General features: G+C 44.2%; 1 protein-coding gene across 1 annotated transcript in view; it reads right to left on the bottom strand.

Annotated features, from left to right (window-relative positions):
* Positions 1 to 4,594: 4,594 nt before the first annotated feature.
* The window catches only part of ptgis (prostaglandin I2 synthase), a 59,464-nt gene continuing 43,757 nt past the window's right edge, over positions 4,595 to 20,301 (bottom strand). The window contains exons 7-10 of the mRNA XM_033041430.1: positions 12,747 to 12,900; positions 10,408 to 10,589; positions 7,068 to 7,219; positions 4,595 to 4,905 (exon numbers count right to left, since the gene is read on the bottom strand). Coding sequence (XP_032897321.1) covers positions 4,758 to 4,905; positions 7,068 to 7,219; positions 10,408 to 10,589; positions 12,747 to 12,900 — 636 coding nt within the window. The 3' untranslated portion in view covers positions 4,595 to 4,757. The remainder of the gene's footprint in view (positions 4,906 to 7,067; positions 7,220 to 10,407; positions 10,590 to 12,746; positions 12,901 to 20,301) is intronic.

Raw genomic sequence — 20,301 nt, 5'->3', positions numbered from 1 at the left:
ATCGGGAATAATCTTCCTGCATCTAGCCTGTCCAACCCCTTAAGAATTTTGTAAGTTTCTATAAGATCCCCCCTCAATCTTCTGAATTCCAGCGTGTAATTATCACGTGTAACATTACACGTGATAATAATACACTTAAACCTAAATCTAAAACTAGTTAACTAACTACAATCCAAAAAGATCCTCTCTTCCCATGTCCGAGTTTGAAATTAAATTCGTGAAATCCAGTATCAGTAATTTACGGTAAAATACCGTGTTTTAGTGTTGAGACCAAAAGGTCCTGAATGAATCGTCTCAAATCTTGCTGCTTTATGGTAGGATGTTTAAGAAGGGCTGATGTGGCAATGCCAGCTTCTTACAATTTCCAGTTCATCTCTACAGAAGCTGACAAATGTGAGATGTACCTGATATAATGCATCACAATTGCACCCACAAATTGAAAACTATCACCTCCAAAACTGCAGCTTCTTATAGCCAGAGTTATGGGCTCGAAGGGCCGAATGGCCTACTCCTGCACCTATTTTCTATGTTTCTATGCTTCTATGTCTGGCTATGGAATGCGTGTAGTTTGTATGTTCTCCCTGTGAGCGTGTGGGTTTCCTCCTGGTGCTCCGGTTTCCTCCAACACCCCAAAGACGTGTGGGCTTTTCTTAGGTTAACTGGGAAAATAAAAAGACCCTAATGTGTTGGGAGTGGTTGAGAAAATGGGATAGCATTCAACTGGTCAGCATGAACTCGGTGGGCTGAAAGGCCTGTCTCCATGCTCTATCTCTAAACTCTAAATACTTCACATAGAATAAAATTGTAAAACAAAATGCACACAATATAAGGCTCAGACAATTTAATTATTTTCCAAAAGATATTTTATTTTCTGTTAATCCAAAACATAAATAATTTACTATGAATATAACTCAAAGTATTTCCACATTCTGATATACTTTCACAACACCTAAGGCTTTGATTTTCCAAGTGTTATTATTACATAAAACAATATAAGTAATGAACAAAAGAAAAATACTTTCATGAAGATAATAAAAATTATTTTACGTGAAAATGTATAATTTCTTCATCCAGTGTGGTTTTTAATACCTTATACATTGTTTCAAAAGCCAATGCCTTATTTCCATTAGCTTTTGATATATCTTGATATCCATACCTTTATGCCTTAGAGAAACATTACACAGTTTACCGAGTTTCCCATCACCACTATTTCGCAAGTTAGCAATGAATGTATTTTAGTAACCCTTGGAAGAATAAATTACTTACTTACTGCAGAACCAAAATCTATTCACTTACATAATTGCTGTGCTCAATAGCAACGAGCTTTTTGCAAACATAAAGCTTATGTTGACTGTAAAATAACATCTTTAGCCTCATCACAGTAACAGAAACCAAGTCAAGCACATTAAATGCACTAAATAGAAATGAAAAATGTACACATTCTTATTTAATGCTCGACTATTTTTTTGTGGAAACTTTAGAAAATATCAACGATAATAATGTTAGTGGGTTTTTTTTCTGCTGGTAGATCCTTTCAACCGCTACATGCTGGGACAAATGTGGGACTGGCAAGTTTGTCACTCGACTCTACAGTCCTGCCAGCTGAGAGAACAATCACAATGAAGTATGTTCTTACTCACCCCTACTTGTATCTCAATATCTCCAAAGCATAAATTAGCCTCTTGTTTTAAGCTATCTCAACAAATCCTTTCCCAATGGGAGGTAAGTAAACAACTATGAGTGCTGGGTAGACACTAAGTGCTGGAGTAACTCGGCGGGTCAGGCAGCATCTCTGGAGAAAATGGATGGGTGACATTTCTAGTCGGGACCCTTCTTCAGACAGAGATGCTTCCTGTCCCGCTGAGTTACCCCAGCATTTTGTGTCTATCTTTGGTCTAAACCAACGTCTGTAGTTCCTTCTAATTACCCATTAACGATGGGCACAAGTTGATGGCTATTTGCCTGACTGTAGTTAGATACAAAATGCTGGAGTAACTCAGCGGGACAGGCAACATCACTGCAGAGAAGGAATGCGTGATGTTTCGGCTTGAGACCTTTCTGCAGTGATCGCTGTGAATAATTTCAATAATGTCAAGCATTGTTTTAGTGGTAAGTTTCAGGAAAGCCAATGAAATTCAAACATATATTGTTAAATAAAGTCCCAGTGAGAATCTTCATCAAATCGTCTCATTTGATTACTATAGGCAGCAACCTGCTTCTCTGGAACGGTTGGCTCGACCCAAAACATCGCCCATTCCTTTTATCCAGAGATACATAGAATCATAGAAAATAGGTGCAGGAGTAGGTCATTCGAGCCAGCACCGCCATTCAATGTGATCATGGCTGATCATCCAAAATCAGTACCCCGTTCCTGCTTTCTCCCCATATCCCTTGATTCCGTTGGCCCTAAGAGCTAAATCTAACTCTCTCTTGAAGCTGCCTGTCCTGCTGAGTTACTCCAGCATGTTGCGTCTATCTCTGCAAAACATTCTAAGCATACGTTGAAATCGGCTTAAGCTAAATCTGGAATCCATTTTCAATTCCTTTGTAGATTTGAAGAATCCTCCTGAATACACACAAATATGCCGTTTACTATTCGAATTTATCTTTTCCATCCTTACCTCCCATTCCTTCATTCAAACCTATAAATAAAACTACACATATAAACTCAATATTTAAATAGGTTAAATAAAAATAGTAACTGAATATATTATCAATATATATATATATGCATCTGGTTTAATACTGCTTTCATTGCATTACATAGAACACATAATATACAACACAGGAACATGCCCTTTGGCCTACAATGTCTACACTGAACATAAAATCAATCCTAATCTGGCTACACATAATCCATATCCCCCATTCCTCTCATATACCTATCCAAAAGTCTCTTAAATGCCACTTTCGTATCTACCTCCACCACCAACCCTGGCTTTGCATTCCAGGCACTCACCAACCTTTGAGTAAGAAAGTTGCCCCTCACATCTCCTTTGAACATTGCCCCTGTCACATTCAAGCCACTCCCTCTAGCATTCAATATTTCCATCCTGAGAAATAGGTTCTGGCTGCATCAATTACTAAATCAAAACATGATTATATCCGTTAAAAAAAACAAAAAAAACTGGAATTTATGATGTACTTCCTACGACCCCAGGATATCCAAGAGTGTCTTACAGCCAATTATGTTCTTTAAAAACAAAGTCAGCATTGTAATGTATGAAAAGAGACAATCTGCCAACACAGAGTCCCACAGGGACAAATAATTACAGTAATATACAAAGTCCATATATTCCATTTAATTCAATAGTGTGACACATATCTACTAAATTGTTGCACTCAGTTATTATTTTTTGATTCTATTACATTCTAAGACCTTGTCTTTCCATCGCTCCCATTTTAGTTACTTGTCATGTCAATTTATTCAAAACACTACAAGCCATTTCGGGTAAAAATCTGAGAGAATTGAGAATTCAGAATACATTTGAAATGGAACCGTGCGAACAAGAGAGTAAATACATTCCCTTGATGCTAATAAAAAAGAAAATTTTATATTTCAGGCTTCGGATATTTCCCGGGCAGATGGGGCTCGTCAGCCTGGGAAGGCAGTCCATCTAGGAGAGGGAAAACTCTGATTTAAAACCTCCACCGCCTTGTGGCCATATCCAGTCATGGAAAAGGCTCCAGGAGTAAAACCTCAAGAAAATCCAGAGTCGGGGCCCCTAAGGCAGTTCGTCGTTGTCTACAACCTCGCTCTGGCAGCTCCTGTGACGGCGCTGGTGCCAAACTGTAACGGCCCTGCTGTTCCTTTGGATCGATCAGCGACGTGGAGAGGGGGGACGTGCTGCATGGGCAACAGCCTGTCCTCCATATGACATCGCCCTGTCATGCGAGTTGCTTCTGTGTTCTCTTAATGGGACACAGGGGCACAAATGCAGTGCATGGAAGTGCCCGTCAGCCATGCACAGCGTCCCATTGGTAAGATGCAACTGGTGCGCTACAATGCTGTGAACTATATTCTGCACTCTGTACCTTCTCCTTTGCTCAACATTTTGCACTTGACTTTGACTTAGTGGTCTTTATGCATTGTATATTCTGATAGCATTTAAAATTTTGTTTACTAATGTCACGTGTACTGAGGCAAAGCTTTTGTTTGCGAGTTATCCAGTCAAAGAAAAGATTACACATGAATACAATCAAGCTGTCCGCTGTGCACAGATAGAGGATACCACGCACAAACAAAGCTTTTCACTGTACCTCGAAACACGTGACAATAACCTAATTCTAAACCTAACCTAATCCCAAATCTCAACCTAAAACAACTAACCTCTTGGTTAGATGCCTCCATGTTCAGTTTAGTCAATGAATGGATGATCTGGAAGGAATACACTGGATCTTGTGGAAGGTGCAGTGAGTCGCGGCCATTTGGTTTGTTTGAGTAAGGTTCCATATGGCGGTCGACATAAATATTGCACAAAGATAGGCACAAAAAGCTGGAGTAACTCAGCGGGACAGGCAGCATCTCTGGATAGAAGGAGTGGGTGACGTTTCGGACCCGAAACGTCACCCATTCCTTCTCTCCAGAGACGCTGCCTGTCCCGCTGAGTTACTCCATCTTTTTGTGCCTATCTTCGGTTCAAACCAGCATCTGCAGTTCACTTCTTACACGTAAATATTGCACAGTTCTAGCCACGCAGGAAGCATTGCCAACATTCCCCGGCAAGCTGGAGAATTCTGGAATGTGATGCCTTGGATTATTCAGTCTTGGACTTATAACGAAACGTGACGTCGTTTATAGGCTGCACCAACCCAAATCCATATCTGGATGTGTCGAAGGCTGGGACTGGTATCTTTGAATCAGAAAGTTCAAAATCAAAGCAGCTTAACATGAGAAAGACAAACCTGCAAAAGGAAAAAAAAACACATTTCAATTACGTTCAATAAAGTGATCACAATACAGTTTAATCCTCTGATATCATCTCCCATGCAGTTTTGATTGATTGATTGATTGATTGATTGATGAATTAATTAATTGAATGGAAGAAAGATACAGAACACATCTGAGCCCGCCGAGTCCACACCGACCATCGATCATCCGCTCACACCAGTTAGACTATAGACAATAAGCGCAGGAGTAGACCATTCGGCTCTTCGAGCCAGCACTGCCATTCAATGTGATCATGGCTGATCATTCCCAATCAGTACCCCGTTCCTGCCTTCTCCCCATATCCCCTGACTCCACTATCTTTAAGAGCCCTATCTAGCTCTGGTTCTATGTTAATGCCACTCTCTCATCCACTCCCTACGCAATTTGACAGTGGCCAATTCGCCTACTCACCCGCAAGTCTTTTGGGATGTGGGAGGAAACCGGAGCACCCGGTGGAAACCCATGTGGTCACAGGGGGAACAAGCCTGCGATTGCATGGACACGCCACACAGACAGCTCCAGAAGTCGGGATTGAACCCGGGTCTCTGGTGCTGTCTCATCTATAGGGCGGCATGGTGACACAGTGGTAGAGTTGCTGCCTTACAGCGCCAGAGACCTGGGCGTGATCCTGACTACTGGTGCTGACTGTACAGAGTCTGTACGTTCTCCTTGTGACCTGCGCGGGTTTTCTCCGAGTAGTTTCTTCCCACACTACAAAGACGTACAGGCATGTGGGTTAATTGGCTTCGGTAAAATTGTAAATTAATAGTGCGTTTGTATGCAGATCGCTGGCCAGCACAGACTCAGTGGGCTGAAGGGCAGTTTCTGCTCTGTATAAAGTCTAAAGCCCTCTCACAGCTGCACCACTCTGCCGTCCTCGATGCATCTCCTTTGGTTTCATGGAAAGGCCCCCATGGACATTTCATATCCCTACAGTTGTATTTACGACGGACACAAAATACCGGAGTAACTCAGCGGGGCCAGGCAGCAGCATCTCTGGAGAGAAGGAATGGGTGACGCTTCGGGTCGAGGCCCTTCTTCAGTCTCTCTCCTTCCTTCTCTCCAAGAGATGCTGCTGCCTGTCCCGCTGAGTTACTCCAGCATTTTGCGTCTATCTTCGGTGTAAACCACCATCTGCAATTCCTTCCTTGACAGTGGTGTTTGTAATCCTCGGCACCAGGGGAGTACGTTCATCAAGTGGACGATGTATTTTCAAGAGAATTCAGCAAAGTTCACCGACTTTGAAATGGCAGACAATAGACAATAGGTGCAGGAGTAGGCCATTTGGCCCTTCGAGCCAGCACCACCATTCAATGTGATCGTGGCTGATCATCCCCAATCAGTACCCCGTTCCTGTCTTCTCCCCATATCCCATGACTCCGCTATTTTTAAGAGCCCTATCTAGCTCTCTTTTGAAAGCATCCAGAGAACCTGCCTCCACCACCCTCTGAGGCAGAGAATTCCACAGACTCACCACTCTCTGTGAGAAAAAGTGTTTCCTCGTCTCCGTTCTAAATGGCTTACTCCTTATTCTTAAACTGTGGCCCCTGGTTCTGGACTCCCCCAACATCGAGAACATGTTTCCTTCCTCTAGTGTGTCCAAGCCCTTAACAATCTTATATGTTTCAATGAGATATCCCTTCATCCTTCTAAACTCCAGAGTGTACAAGCCCAGCTGCTCCATTCTCTCAGCATATGGCAGTCCCGCCATCCCGGGAATTAACCTTGTAAACCTGCATTGCACTCCCTCAATAGCAAGAATGTCCTTCCTCAAATTAGGGGACCAAAACTGCACACATTACTCCAGGTGTGGTCTCACTAGGGCTCTGTACAACTGCAGAAGGACCTCTTTGCTCCTATATTCGATTCCTCTTGTTATAAAGGCCAACATGCCATTCGCTTTCTTCACTGCTTTCTTCACTGAATCAGGAAAGCATCTGATTCAGGATGATCCAGTTTGACGGGGATACTGATGTCCCTGACATCTTAAACACATTAGCTAGCAAGTGTGTTGCTTAAGGCTTGTAGAGTAGAGGCTCTCGACTTCCTTACAAGGATGGTACAGGTGATCCTCTGCCTTGTGTGAGTTACCCAGGATGGACACATACAGTATATATTAAAACTGTACGGCACTTACATTTTTAGGCTGTTGATTGCAAGGGATTGTCCAATACAGACATTAGTCCCTGCTCCCCACGGCAATGTGTAATGCTTCAACTGTCTTCCACACTTGAAGAAATTTGTCTTCTTCGTCCCATCTTTGTGCAAAAACCGGTCGTACTTAAATGTCTGCAAGTGCAAAGGTTCAAATGTTATAAATTAATTCACCAATCCTAGCGCATGGTGCAGTGATTAAAAACCACATTACAACAATGAATTGGTCGTTGGTTATGGACAAGCAAGTAAGTGAGCGTCACGGGGTCACGGGGAGAACGTGCAAACTCCGTGCGGGCAGCACCCGTAGTCAGCTCAGTTGGAACTCAACAAAGCTTCTTCAACGGTATTGTCAAATCCTGAACCAATCTACCACCTTGAAGGATGGTGATATCAGGGGCATGGAACCAAGTTCCTTATCGATCGTAGACAGACACAAAATGCTGGGGTAACTCAGCAGGACGGGCAGCATCTCTGGAGAGAAGGAGTAGGTGACGTTTCGGGTCGAGACCCTTCTTCAGGGTGAGAGTCAGGTGAGAGGGAAACTGGAGGTATGAGGAGGCACAAAGAACAAAAGAACGAAAGGTGTGAAAAGAACAAATCAAAGCCAGCAACGATGATTAAGGAAAGGTGGAGCCCACAATGGTCCATTGTTGGTTGTGGAAGAGTTGATAACGAGGGAGGTACAAACAGTGAAACAAAGCAGGACGACAGTGAAACTAGTAGGATGACTTGGGGAGGGGGGGGGGGGGGGGACAGAGAGTGAGGTTACTTGAGTGAAATCAAAACTCATACCGCTGGGGTGCAAGCTGCCTAAGCGAAATATGAGGTGCTGTTCCTCCAATCTGTGCTGGACCTCACTCTGACAGTGGAGGAGGCCCAGGACAGAAATGTTTAAGAAGGAACTGCAGATGCTGGAAAAATCGAAGGTAGGCAAAAATGCTGGAGAAACTCAGCAGGTGAGGCTGCACCTATGGAGCGAAGGAATAGGCGACGTTTCGGGTCGAGACCCTTCAGCTCCATAGATGTTGCCTCACCCGCTGAGTTTCTCCAGCATTTTTGTCTACCCAGGACAGATAGGTCAGTGTGGGAATGGGAAGGAGAGTTAAAGTGTTTGGCAACAGGGAGATTATTTCCGTAGCTTATTTGCAGTGTTCAAGTGCTTGGTCTTGTTCGAGAGCCTTAAGACCCAAAAAGCTGGAGTAACTCAGTGGGACAGGCAGCATCTCTGGAGAGACGGAAAATGGTGACGTTTCGATCCTCATAAATCTGTTTGAATTCACTTAATAACTGTATACAAAAATAAAATTGTTGCTCCACCATCTCGTTCTTTACTTGGGAGTTAAACGATCAGAAACAAGACGTCGTGATTAACAGGGACTGCAATTAATTATTAAGGTCAAGGTATCAGATGTGTCCCTGACACTAGACTGAAGTGCCGGTATGGTGATGCTTTGGTACCAGCCAGTAAAGTGTAATTTGCTTCATTTGCTGAATAATTAACTCACAGCTGGCTTAAGTCATGTGGTTTGGCTTCAGTCATGCATTTTAAACCCAATAGGTTCCTCACTGAAGAATAGTACGTTTACCTCAGCCAGCAGTTGCTGCCTCACAGCGCCAGAGACCCGGGTTCGATCCTGACCACGGCTGCTGTCTGTTCGGAGGTTGTACGTTCTCCCCGTGACCTGCGTGGGTTTTCTCCGGTTGCTCCGGTTTCCTCCCACACTCCAAAGACGTACAGGTTTGTCGGTGAATTGGTTTGGTAAAATTGTGAATTGTCCCCAGTGTGTGTGGGGTGGCGCTAGTGTGCGGGGATCGCTGGTTGGCGCGGGAACAGTGGGTCAAAGGGCCTGTTTCTGCGCTGTATCTCTAAACTAAACTAAGCTAAACTAAGCAGTGATGTATCTCTCTATTCTGCTAGCTGTCTTCCCATCTGTAGTAAAGGGGCTGTCCCACTTGGGCGACCTAATTGGCGAGTTTAGAAGAGTTTAGGAGAGTTTGAATTTTTATTTATTTTTTACTTTTTTATTTATTTTTATTTTTATTTTTTTTAATTAGAAGTACGGTAAGTTACAATAATACACAACACATATATCTTAATACATTTTTTGTACCGCTTCATTTTTTGAGCTTTAAGAAAAAGATAGAAGTAAAGGAAGTAAGGAAAGTGCGCAAGAGTCGTGAAGGTGCAAGAGAGTGTTGGGAAAAGAAAGCCCCTTAGAAAAGAAATTAGAGAAGGAAGTAAAGAAAGAAAGTAGACCCTAGAAAAGAAGGAAAAAGAGAGGAGAAACAATCGCTCTATTATAACATTAAACTCCGCAGAAAGGGGACTACCAACCAAGTCTGTTTTTGTTGGGGGGGTTATTTTTACCCCCCGTTGCCAGATCCTGGTACCTTTTATTTATTTATTTTTTATTTATTTATTTTTTAAAATTACTGTTGCACCTTATGCTTGTAATAGTTCCAAAAACGTAGACCACGTCTTTTGGAAGTGGTCTGCTTTGCCTGCTAAGAGGAATCTCATCTCTTCCAGATGTAGTGTTTCAAACATATTTGATATCCACATTTTTATTGTTGGTGTAGGCGCATTTTTCCAGAATTTAAGTATGAGCTTTTTTCCCATTATTAGCCCGTAATTGAGTAAATTCTTCTGTTTGAAAAAATGACATGTTGAAGACCTCCTTCGACAATGTTGAAGACTAGCTTCGACTACCTACGACTAGCTTCGGGAAAATTGGACACCGAATAGTGGAGAGTGAAGACGACCTCCTTCGATCTTCTTCGACCTCCCTTCGACTACGTTGAAGACTATCTACGACTACCCTCGATTACCTACGACTAACATGCCAACCTAGTATGAACTACTACGACCTACTACGACTAAACCTACGAGTAAAAAAGGTATCAAGCATGTATTCGATCTCCTTGTAATAGAAAATAAGGTGGAGTTTTTAGTTTAGTTTAGTTTAGTTTAGAGATACAGTGTGGAAACAGGCCCTTCGGCCCATCGAGTGCGCACCGACCCGCGATCCCCGCACACCAACACAATCCAACACACACTCCAGGGACAATTTACACTGATACCAAGCCAATTAACCCTCAAACCTGTCCGTCTTTGGAATGTGGGAGGAAACCGGAGATCTCTGAGAAAACCCACGCAGGTCCCGGGAAGGACGAACAAACTCCGCACAGACAGCACCCGTGGCCAGGATCGAACCCGGGTCTCCGGCGCTGCAAGTGCTGTAAGGCAGCAACTCCACCGCTGCGCCACAATTTTTAAAAAGCATTCTTATAAAGTGAACTGTCTGAAGAATGTAACTGACCTCATGCTCTTCATAGATTTCCGGGTCCATCTGGGGACTTAAATAAGGAAAGAGGCACAATCTGTCTCCCTTTCGCAAGGAATAGCTTCTGCCATCTGTAAGTCGCAGAGTCATATTCTGAAGAACTTCTCTAGTGATGAATGGCGCTGCAGTCAGTCTCAGGGTCTCATTTATAACACTATCTGTGGGCAAAAGGGAGTATTGTTATTGGCATTTGTCAAATTAAGATCAACAAGTCCATCAGGTTTGTCCATTCTTTTCAATCTTCTAGCGAAGAATGATCCCATCAAACAGAACCATTTTATGTAGGAAGGAACTGCAGATGCTGGTTTACACCGAAGGTAGACACAAAGTGCTGGACTAACTCAGTGGGTCAGGCAGCGTCTCTGGAGAAAAGGAATAGGTGACGTTTCTGGTCGGGACAACTTCTCTTCAGACTGAGAGTAGACGTGGAGGGGGGGGGGGGGGACAAACTGGGGGTGGGAAAAGGTCAGAACAAATCAGGGGCGGCAACAGATGGCCTCAGGAAGGGTGGAGCCCACAATGGTCCATTGTTGGCTGGGGAAGGTGTGATAACAAGAGGGAGACAAGGATGTGAACAGTGGAACTGGTAGGATGACTAGAGGTGGGGGGGGGGGAGGGGAGAAAGAATGCAGGAGTTACTTGAAATTATATAAATCAACCTTCATACCGCTGGGTTGTAAGCTGCCCATTTTATAAATAATTTTCACCCTGGCATAAATCTTATTTTTAGATTAATTAGAAAAATTAACTGACAGCCCACTGGTGGGAGATTTCATCCACATCAGATGCAGAACTAGTATTTATGTAGCATTCAAAAAAGGCCTTTACCTGAAGAAGGTCTGAATGTCTGATGAAAGGTCCCAGCCAAAAGCATCACCTATCCATGTCTGCCCGACCCACTGAGTTACTACAGCACTTGTAGCTTAGTTTAGTTTGGTTTAGTCATACAGTGTGGAAACTGGCCCTTCAGCCCACCAAGTCCATGCTGACCATCGATCACCCATTCACTAGTTCTGTGCTATCACACTTTCGCATCCTTTTACCCCTAGCAGCAATTTACGGTGGACAACCGACCGACAACCTGCACGTCTTTGGACTGTGAGGAAACCGGAGCTCCCAGAGAAAACCCACGCGGTCACAGGGAGAAGGCACAACACCCGTGGTCAGGATCGAACGCGGCTCCCTATTGCTCTGACTCTACCGCTTTGTGTTATTTTCCTTTCGAATGTTCCTGGTTTCCGCCAGGTCTTTACCTCCTTTGAGATGTCAGAGGTTGTTAAGCTTGTACTTTCCCATGTTGGAGTGGGTTACCAGGTCCAAATGTCCCAGTTCACCCTATTTATAAGATTTTACGGCAATATAAAGAATATAATTTCAGCTCATGACTTTGATTAAATGGCACAATGGGCTAAGTGTTCGGCTGGCAACCGGAAGGTAGCTGGTTCGAATCCTGCTTGGAGTGCATACTGTCGTTGTGTCCTTGGGCAAGACACTTCACCCACCTTTGCCTGTGTGTGTCCTTGGGCAAGACACTTCACCCACCTTTGCCTGTGTGTGTGGATGTAATTATGTGAAGCACTTTGGGGTCAATGCAAGTTGACTAAAAATGTGCTATATAAATTTAAAAAAATAAAAATAAAAAAAAATACAAATCATCTCATTGAAAGGACTTTGCAGTGAGTTATTGGTTTACTAAACTGCAAGCTATTTTATTGTTGCATTATATTTAGTTTAAATAATATTTCAGGCATAATTAAGTATTAATTATAACGTGACCAGACACTCTCTCAATAATCAGCACTTTTTCATTTCCATTGGGACGCCAGATGTATTACCGTTTTCCGATGCTGGACTTTACACCCAACCAAATTAATAAACCATGTTGCCTTGTGATTTCTTTTTAACAAAAACGCCACTGCAAAGGAAATAAATATGAAATACAGAGACAAAACACTGGAATAATTCAGCGGGTCAGGCAGCATCCCTGGAGAACATGGATAGGTGACGTTTTGGGTGGGAGACCTTCTTCAGACACATATTTTACAGTCATATGAAATTGAAACAAATATGAAACTAAGTCCAAACATAATTAGACAAACTAAATCACAATTAGAAAGCAAATATGGCAGTGAATGAAAACGTAATGGAGTTGTCGACATACGTGTAAAATTAATCGTAAAATTCAAGTAACTACAGTTTAAATTAGTGCCAATTAAAGTATTTTGATGAATGGTTATTAACAGGGTAATTATAAAATGAATAATTATATTGAGACAAAGGATGAAAAGACTGATGTTATAAAAAGGAAATGTTACCGAGGACAGGTGTACTGTTGAGAAGATCTTGACTAACAGAGGACATTGTCTGGTTGAAACTGATATTCTTTAGTTCCTCCTGAACAGCGTGTCTTGCCTCTGGGTGTTTCAGGAGAAATATAAGTAGCCAAAATGCTGCGGGCCCGATATTACCCTGAAAAGAATCAAATGCATTGAATGATATCACATCTTTTGACAGGAAAGGTTTCATTAATCAAGTGATTCGGTACACAGCTTCATGCCATAAGGCCATAAGTGATAGGAGTCGAATTAGGCCATTCAGCCATCAAGTCTACTGCGCCATTCAATCATGGCTGATCTATCTCTCCCTCCTGACCCCTTTCTCCTGCCTTCTCCCCGTAACCCCCGACACCTGCACTAAGGTGACAATGGCTATATTGCACGTTGACTTTATTGGAAGGGCCTCTGGATCAGAAAAAAAACACATTCTGTTAATCAACACAGAAATTGAATACATCTACGTCTTCTCTGGAAATTAATCTTTACCCGCGTCTGACAGATTTCTTGCGTACTGGTTATTTGATTTCTGTGACGCAAAAGATTGATTTCTTTAAAGAAGATTGAAGCTTGTAATAGCAAGGTCGATTTAGGGTCAAAGAAGGGCAGCACAGCGGTGCAGAGGTAGATTTGCTGCCTTTCCTTACTTAAACCTGGGTTCGATCTGCAGGTGCTGTCTGTATGGAGTTTGCACGTTCTCCCTGCGACTGCGTGGGTTTTCTCCAGCTGCTCTGGTTTCCTCCCACATTCCGAAGAAGTGAGTGTTTGTGGGTTAATTGGCTTCTGTAAAGTGTGTAGGATAGAGCCAGTGTACCTGTGATCATTGGTCGGGGCAGAGTCGGGATGGGGAATGGCCTGTTTCCATGCTGTATCTCTAAACTGAACTGAACGAAAAGACACAAAATGAAGAAGGGTCCCGACCCGAAATGTCACCTATCCACGTTTTCCTGAGATGCTTCCTGACCCGCTGAGCTACTCCAGCACTCTTTTGTAATCCAGAATTCTTGTTTCTTGGTATTAGATATGTTGGTTTCCTTTTATTCAGCTGGTGTTGCGCTGAATCTAAACAAGTAGTTCAATCAAAATACAACCAATGACTTTTCTTTGATTCCAATTAATCACCAGGCTAGAGGGAAGGCATAAAGTGCTGGAGTAACTCAGCAGGTCAGGCAGTATCTCTGGAGAACACGGATAGACTCGTTTCGGGTTGGGAACCCTATAGAAATAAAAAAATCTTTTTTTTATGCAGCGAGTGTCAAAATGGTTCAAAATGTGTCACAGCTTTTCTTGAGATGAGTTTGGCTGCCGTTATAATTGTGGAATAATGATAGCAACATCTGACAAACAACAATAAGATCAATGGCCAGTGAATCCACTTGTAATGATAGGGGTTTAAGATGAAATATTTTCCAAATAATCCATCCTTCCCCCCCTTCAAATAATTGCTTCCATTCTCATTCCATCCTCTGGCTTTTGTTCCAAGCATCTGCCCATCACCCCACCCCACCCCCCCCCCCCCACTCTCCCCTGCATCCAGCTATTGCCTGCCACCCTTTGTGTTACCTCTCCTCTCTTCCAGCTTTCTTTTCCCCCTCCTCCCCACCCCTACAATCAGTCTGTAGAGGGTCCCAACATAAAAGCTCACATATCCATGTTCACCAGTTCTTCAGTCTGAAGAAGGGTCTCGACCCAAAACTTCACCCATTCCTTCTCTCTGGGGATGCTGCCTGTCCCGCTGAGTTACACCAGCATTTTGAGTCTATTTTCGGTGTAAACCAGCATCTACAGTTCCTTCCTACACTGTATAGAGTTAATATGACGCGCAAAGTGTTTCGATTTTTCTTCTCAGATAGATAACTGTGCCCACACAACTAGAGTTGTTTCCCTTTTAATCTATTCAATTTTAATTTTTCTTAAGACTGATTCGTAAAATCATCATAAGCGTAAATTTTCTACAAGCTCGGAAAGAATGTGCGTGGTATCGAACAAATACATTCAATCTAATGTGACCTTGACTTACATTTTCAAATGTCCCAAAATAGAAATACTAACTTGACTCCAAACAACATACATCCAGAGGTAATGTGAATACATCATACTAATAATAACAGACAACTGTCATGTACAATATGCTGAAGGAAGTGAACGGTTCACCAGCTGAGATTTCAGCACCATCGTCAAGGTCATGGAAATCCACTTGTCAGAATTGCACCTCATAGTATCACAGAGTAAAACAGTTTTCAGCCCAACTTGGCCGAGCCAACCGAAATGCTCCATCTATGCCAGACCCACCTGCCCACGTTTGGCCTCTACCCCTCTAACCCATTCCTATCTCTGTGCCCATCCAACTGTGGGCTGAAGAAGTGTGAAGAAGGGTTTCAATAGGCAATAGACAATAGGTGCAGGAGTAGGCCATTCGGCCCTTCGAGCCAGCACCGCCATTCAATGTGATCATGGCTGATCATCGCCAATCAGTACCCCGTTCCTGCCGTCTCCCCATATCTCCCTGACTCCGCTATTTTTAAGAGCCCTATCTAGCTCTCTCTTGAAAGCATTCAGAGAACCTGTCTCCACCGCCCTCTGAGGCAGAGAATTCCACAGACTCACCACTGTCTGTGTGAAAAAGTGTTTCCTCGTCTCCGTTCTAAATGGCTTCCCCTTATTCTTAAACTGTGGTTCTGGACTCCCCCAACTTCGGGAACATGTTTCCTGCCTCTAGCGTGTCCAAGCCCTTTACAATCTTTTGGCCCGAAACGTTGCCTATTTCCGTCGCTCCATAGATGCTGCCGAAACCCTTAGAGCATAGGAAATAGGCAACGTTTCGGGCCGAAACCCAAGGGTTTCGGCCCAAAACGTTGCCTATTTCCTTCGCTCCATAGATGCTGCTGCACCCGCTGAGTTTCTCCAGCACTTTTGTCTACCTTCGTTCTTCCAGCATCTGCAGCTCCTTCTTAAGCATGTGGTATAAAAATGCTGTGATAGTACGTGCCTCAACTACCTCCTCAGCCAGCTCGTTCCATAGAACGGAAGACAGATAATTGCTTCATCTCAAAGAAATACTCTCAAAAACATCTCAATACAAAGAATTATTTTGAAGTGCAACGACTTTAAATGCAGATGTCAATAAGGCTGACCAGTTGTAAACATCAAGATCCTACAGAAAGTATTGAGATGAACGACCAGTGAATCTGTCTTTATCTTTTGTAATGGATCAGTGTGGGGGATATTGGTCAAAATGACAAAACGCCTTGTCCTGTGTTCGTCATTCAGTAAAGATAGATTGTGACTGCTGATGCTGATCAAAAACCAAGCTCAGACAGTGAAACAAGATCATTTCCTCCACTTGCAGCTTGCTCAGATGACAAACTAAAAAGGTTTGTGTGCTTAATTAGGCATCCACACTCATCTGCCGCATTACACCCATCTGCTTTCCTGCTCGCCAACACCTATTTTTACTTTTGGACAATGCGTCTGTGTGATGGTCCCAGGATGGAAATATCATCTTCATATCGGCGGCAGGGTGGTGCAGCGGTAGAGTTGCTGCCTTACATCGCTTGCAGTGCCCGAGACCCGGGTTCGATCCCGACTACGGGTGCTGCCTGTACGGAGTTTGTACGTTCTCCCCATGACCTGCGTGGGTTTGTTCCGAGATCTTCGGGATTCCTCCCACACTCCGAAGACGTACAGTTTTGTAGGTTAATTGGCTGGTTTAAAGTGTAAATCGTCCATAGTGTGTGTAGGATAGTGTTAGTGTGTGAGGGATCGCTGGTCGGCGTGGACCTGGTGGGCCGAAGGGCCTGTTTCCATGCTGTATCTCTAAACTAAACGAAACTAAAATTAATCATATTCTAGAGGACATAGCTTTAAGATGAGAAGGGCAATGTTTGAAGGCAATGTGCATGGCAGGTTATTTTTTACACAGAGGGTGATGGGTGCCTGGAACACAGTGCCAGGGATGTGGTGGAGGCAGACATGATAGTGGTATTTAGTTTAGTTTAGTTTAGTTTAGAGATACAGCGCAGAAACAGGCCCTTCGGCCCACCGGGTCCATGCCGAACAGCGACCCCAGCATATTAACACTATCCTACACACACTAGGGACAATTTTTACATTTGCCTAGCCAATTTACCTACAAACCTGTACATCTTTGGAGTGTGGGAGGAAACCGAAGATCTCGGAGAAAACCCACGCAGGTAACAGGGAGAACGTACAAACTCCGTACAGACAGCACCCGTAGTCGGGATCGAACACGGGGCTCTGCGATGTAAGGCAGCAACTCTACCGCTGCGCCACCGTGGCTCCCAAGAGGCTTTTAGATAGGCACATGGAAATGCAGGGAATGGAGGGATATGGATCACCAAGGAGATCAGTCTATCTTGGCATTCTGAAGAAGGGTCCTGACCCAAGACGTCACCTATCCATGTTCTTCAGGGATGCTGCCTGGCCTGTTGCATTATTCCAGCCCATTCTGTCCTTTATTTGTAAACCAGCATCTGATGTTCCTTGTTTCCGTATCTTAGCATTATATCTGGCACAGACATTGTGGGCCGAAGGGCCTGTTTCTGTGCTGTTCTGGTCCTTTTTCAATGTTCTATATAATGTTTTTTAAGCGGCTGAATTTGTTAACGTGAATCAGTTCACTCAAACCTCCTGTCTCCAGTGACATTGCTAATTCGAACACAAGGAGGGCAGCTAAATGATAACTAAATAAATATTTTATCGCTCAATGTCACTTCTCTGCCTCAGAGGGCGGTGGAGGCCGGTTCTCTGGATGCTTTCAAGAGAGAGCTAGACAGAGCTCTTAAAGATAACGGAGTCAAGGGATATGGGGAGAAGGCAGGAACGGGGTACTGATTGTGGATGATCAGCCATGATCACATTGAATGGCGGTACTGGGTTGAAGGGCCGAATGGCCTACTCCTGCACCTATTGTCTATTGAATAAATCAGGTAGATGCACAGAATCTCTTGCCCAGTGTGGGGGAATCGAGGACCAGAGGACATAGATTCAAGGTGAAAGGGAAAAGATTAAATAGGAATCTGAGGGGTAACTTTTTCACACAAAGGGTGGTGGATGTATGGAACGAGCTGCCAGAGGAGTTACTTGAGGCAGGGGCTATCCCAATGTTTAAGAAACAGTTAGACAGGTACATGGTTATGACGGGTTTGGAGGGATATGGACCAAGCGCAGGCAGGTGGGACTAGTGTAGGCGGGACATGTTGGCCAGTGTGGACAAGTTGGGCCGAAGGGCCTGTTTCCACACCGTATCACTCTATGACTCTGTGATTTCAGGAGACAGCAACACTTTTGACTTTGGATGGTAGCTGCCTGGAGAAGCTGTGCCAAGGTGGGAATCACTGAATCATTGTTGGGTCTGCCAGTGATGCCTGCAGCCACTTCTAAAGCTATCAGATGATTCCTCCCACTGCCATTGACAGACGTATCCTTTCCTTCCTCAGTATTCATGCCTGGAATAACCATGAAAGGAGAGAGTGAGGAGGGGGAGATCTTTAAAGGCAAGCAATAGTTGAGGATAGTTTTACAACAGAGGGGGGCAAACAACTCGCAGTCCGCTGTAACAGGATCCGCCATCATCGCGTTTAAAATAGCAGTGACTCCGGGGCTGATCAGTGCTTTCCTGAGCAGCCCATGCTGCCGAGGAATGATTCACAATATCACACAAGGTCCTTTTGTGTGCCAGGGAACAGAATGCAGCAACCTGTGACAGTGCAGCTCTCCCATGCGACACTTGAGCCTTTAAAAATGTATTATAAGACACGGGCACAATGATCAGTTCCATCGGTGTTTGAGTTTGGTTATTTTTAGTTTTAGAGATACAGCGTGGAAACAGTCTTACATCACCAGAGGCCCAAGTTCGATCCTGACTACGGGTGCTGTCTGTACCGATTTTTCCCAGATTTTCCGTTTAACATAGAAACATAGAAAATAGGTGCAGGAGTAGGCCATTCGGCCCTTCGAGCCTGCACCACCATTCGATATGGTCATGGCTGATCATCCAACTCAGTATCCCATCCCTGCCTTCTCTCCATACCCCCTGATCCCTTTAGCCACAAGGGCCACATCTAACTCACTCTTAAATATAGCTAATGAACTGGCCTCAACTACCTTCTGTGGCAGAGAATTCCACAGATTCACCACTCTCTGTGTAAAAAATGATTTCTCATCTCGGTCCTAAAAGACTTCCCCCTTATCCTTAAACTGTGACCCCTAGTTCTGGACTTCCCCAACATCAGGAACAATCTTCCTGCATCTAGCCTATCCAACCCCTTAAGAATTTTGTAAGTTTCTACAAGATCCCCCCTCAATCTTCTAAATTCTAGCGAGTACAAGCCGAGTCTATCCAGTCTTTCTTCATATGAAAGTCCTGCCATCCCAAGAATCAGTCTGGTGAACGTTCTCTGTACTCCCTCTATGGCAAGAATGTCTTTCCTCAAATTAGGAGACCAAAACTGTACGCAATACTCCAGGTGTGGTCTCACCAAGACCCTGTACAACTGCATGATCACATTGAATGGCGGTGCTGGCTCGAAGGGCCAAATGGCCTATTCCTGCACCTATTGTCTATTATCTACAGAGATGATCTATAGTGTGCGTGTGAGCCGAGTCTATCCAGTCTTTCTTCCCACACTCCCAAGCCTTGTAGGTTAATTGGCTTGGTAAAATTGTAGATCGTCCCTAGTATGTGTAGGATAGTGTTAATGTGGCCCCACAGCAGAAGCGTCCACGTCGCAGGGCTGGAAACTGGAAGTATCCTGAGCTAATTCTGCTACCACCATCATCTAGTGCAACAAGTGATGGCTCCCACTGAATGTCGCCGGAAGCTTATGTTCTTTTCAGGACGGACGATGACATCGAGGTCGACATTTGTAACAAGATGGACACGAAACGAAGAAGAGTGTTAATGTGCGGCGATGGTACCCAAAAATGCTGGAGAAACTCAGCGGGTGCGGCAGCATCTATGGAGCGAAGGAAATAGGCGACGTTTGGGGCCGAAACCCAAAGGAAACAGGCAACGTTTCGGGTCGAAACCCGAAGGGTTTCGGCCCGAAACGTCGCCTATTTCCTTCGCTCCATTGATGCTGCTGCACCCGCTGAGTTTCTCCAGCATTTTTGTGTACCTTCGATTTTCCAGCATCTGCAGTTCCTTCTTAAACACAATGCGTGGCGATCGCTGGTCAGCGCGGACTCGGTGGGCCGAAGGGCCTGTTTCTGCGCTGTATCTCTAAGCTAAACTAAGACTAAAGATGACCATTTATATTGCCACGCCGGCCAGCAATCAACGTGGCAGATGAAGAAGGTGCAGAAGCAGACGGAACTATCTTCCTGATCCGTCTTGTGTGATCTCCAGGGGTCGACCACTCTAAATCTTGCCCCTTGACTTTGAACACTGCAGCCACAGTGAAAAAAGCCCAGCAGAGACTGTACTTCATCAGGCTGCTCAGAAAAGCTGGTCTGCACTGTCGCCCTCTCACCCAGGTCTACAAAGGACTGATAGAGAGCGTCCTCACCACAGGCA

This window comes from Amblyraja radiata, chromosome 23, assembly GCF_010909765.2.
Source record: "Amblyraja radiata isolate CabotCenter1 chromosome 23, sAmbRad1.1.pri, whole genome shotgun sequence".
In the NCBI taxonomy this organism is placed as follows: Eukaryota; Metazoa; Chordata; class Chondrichthyes; order Rajiformes; family Rajidae; genus Amblyraja; species Amblyraja radiata.
The sequence above is the reverse complement of the archived record's forward strand: the minus strand, read 5'-3'. Positions and strand labels throughout refer to the sequence as shown.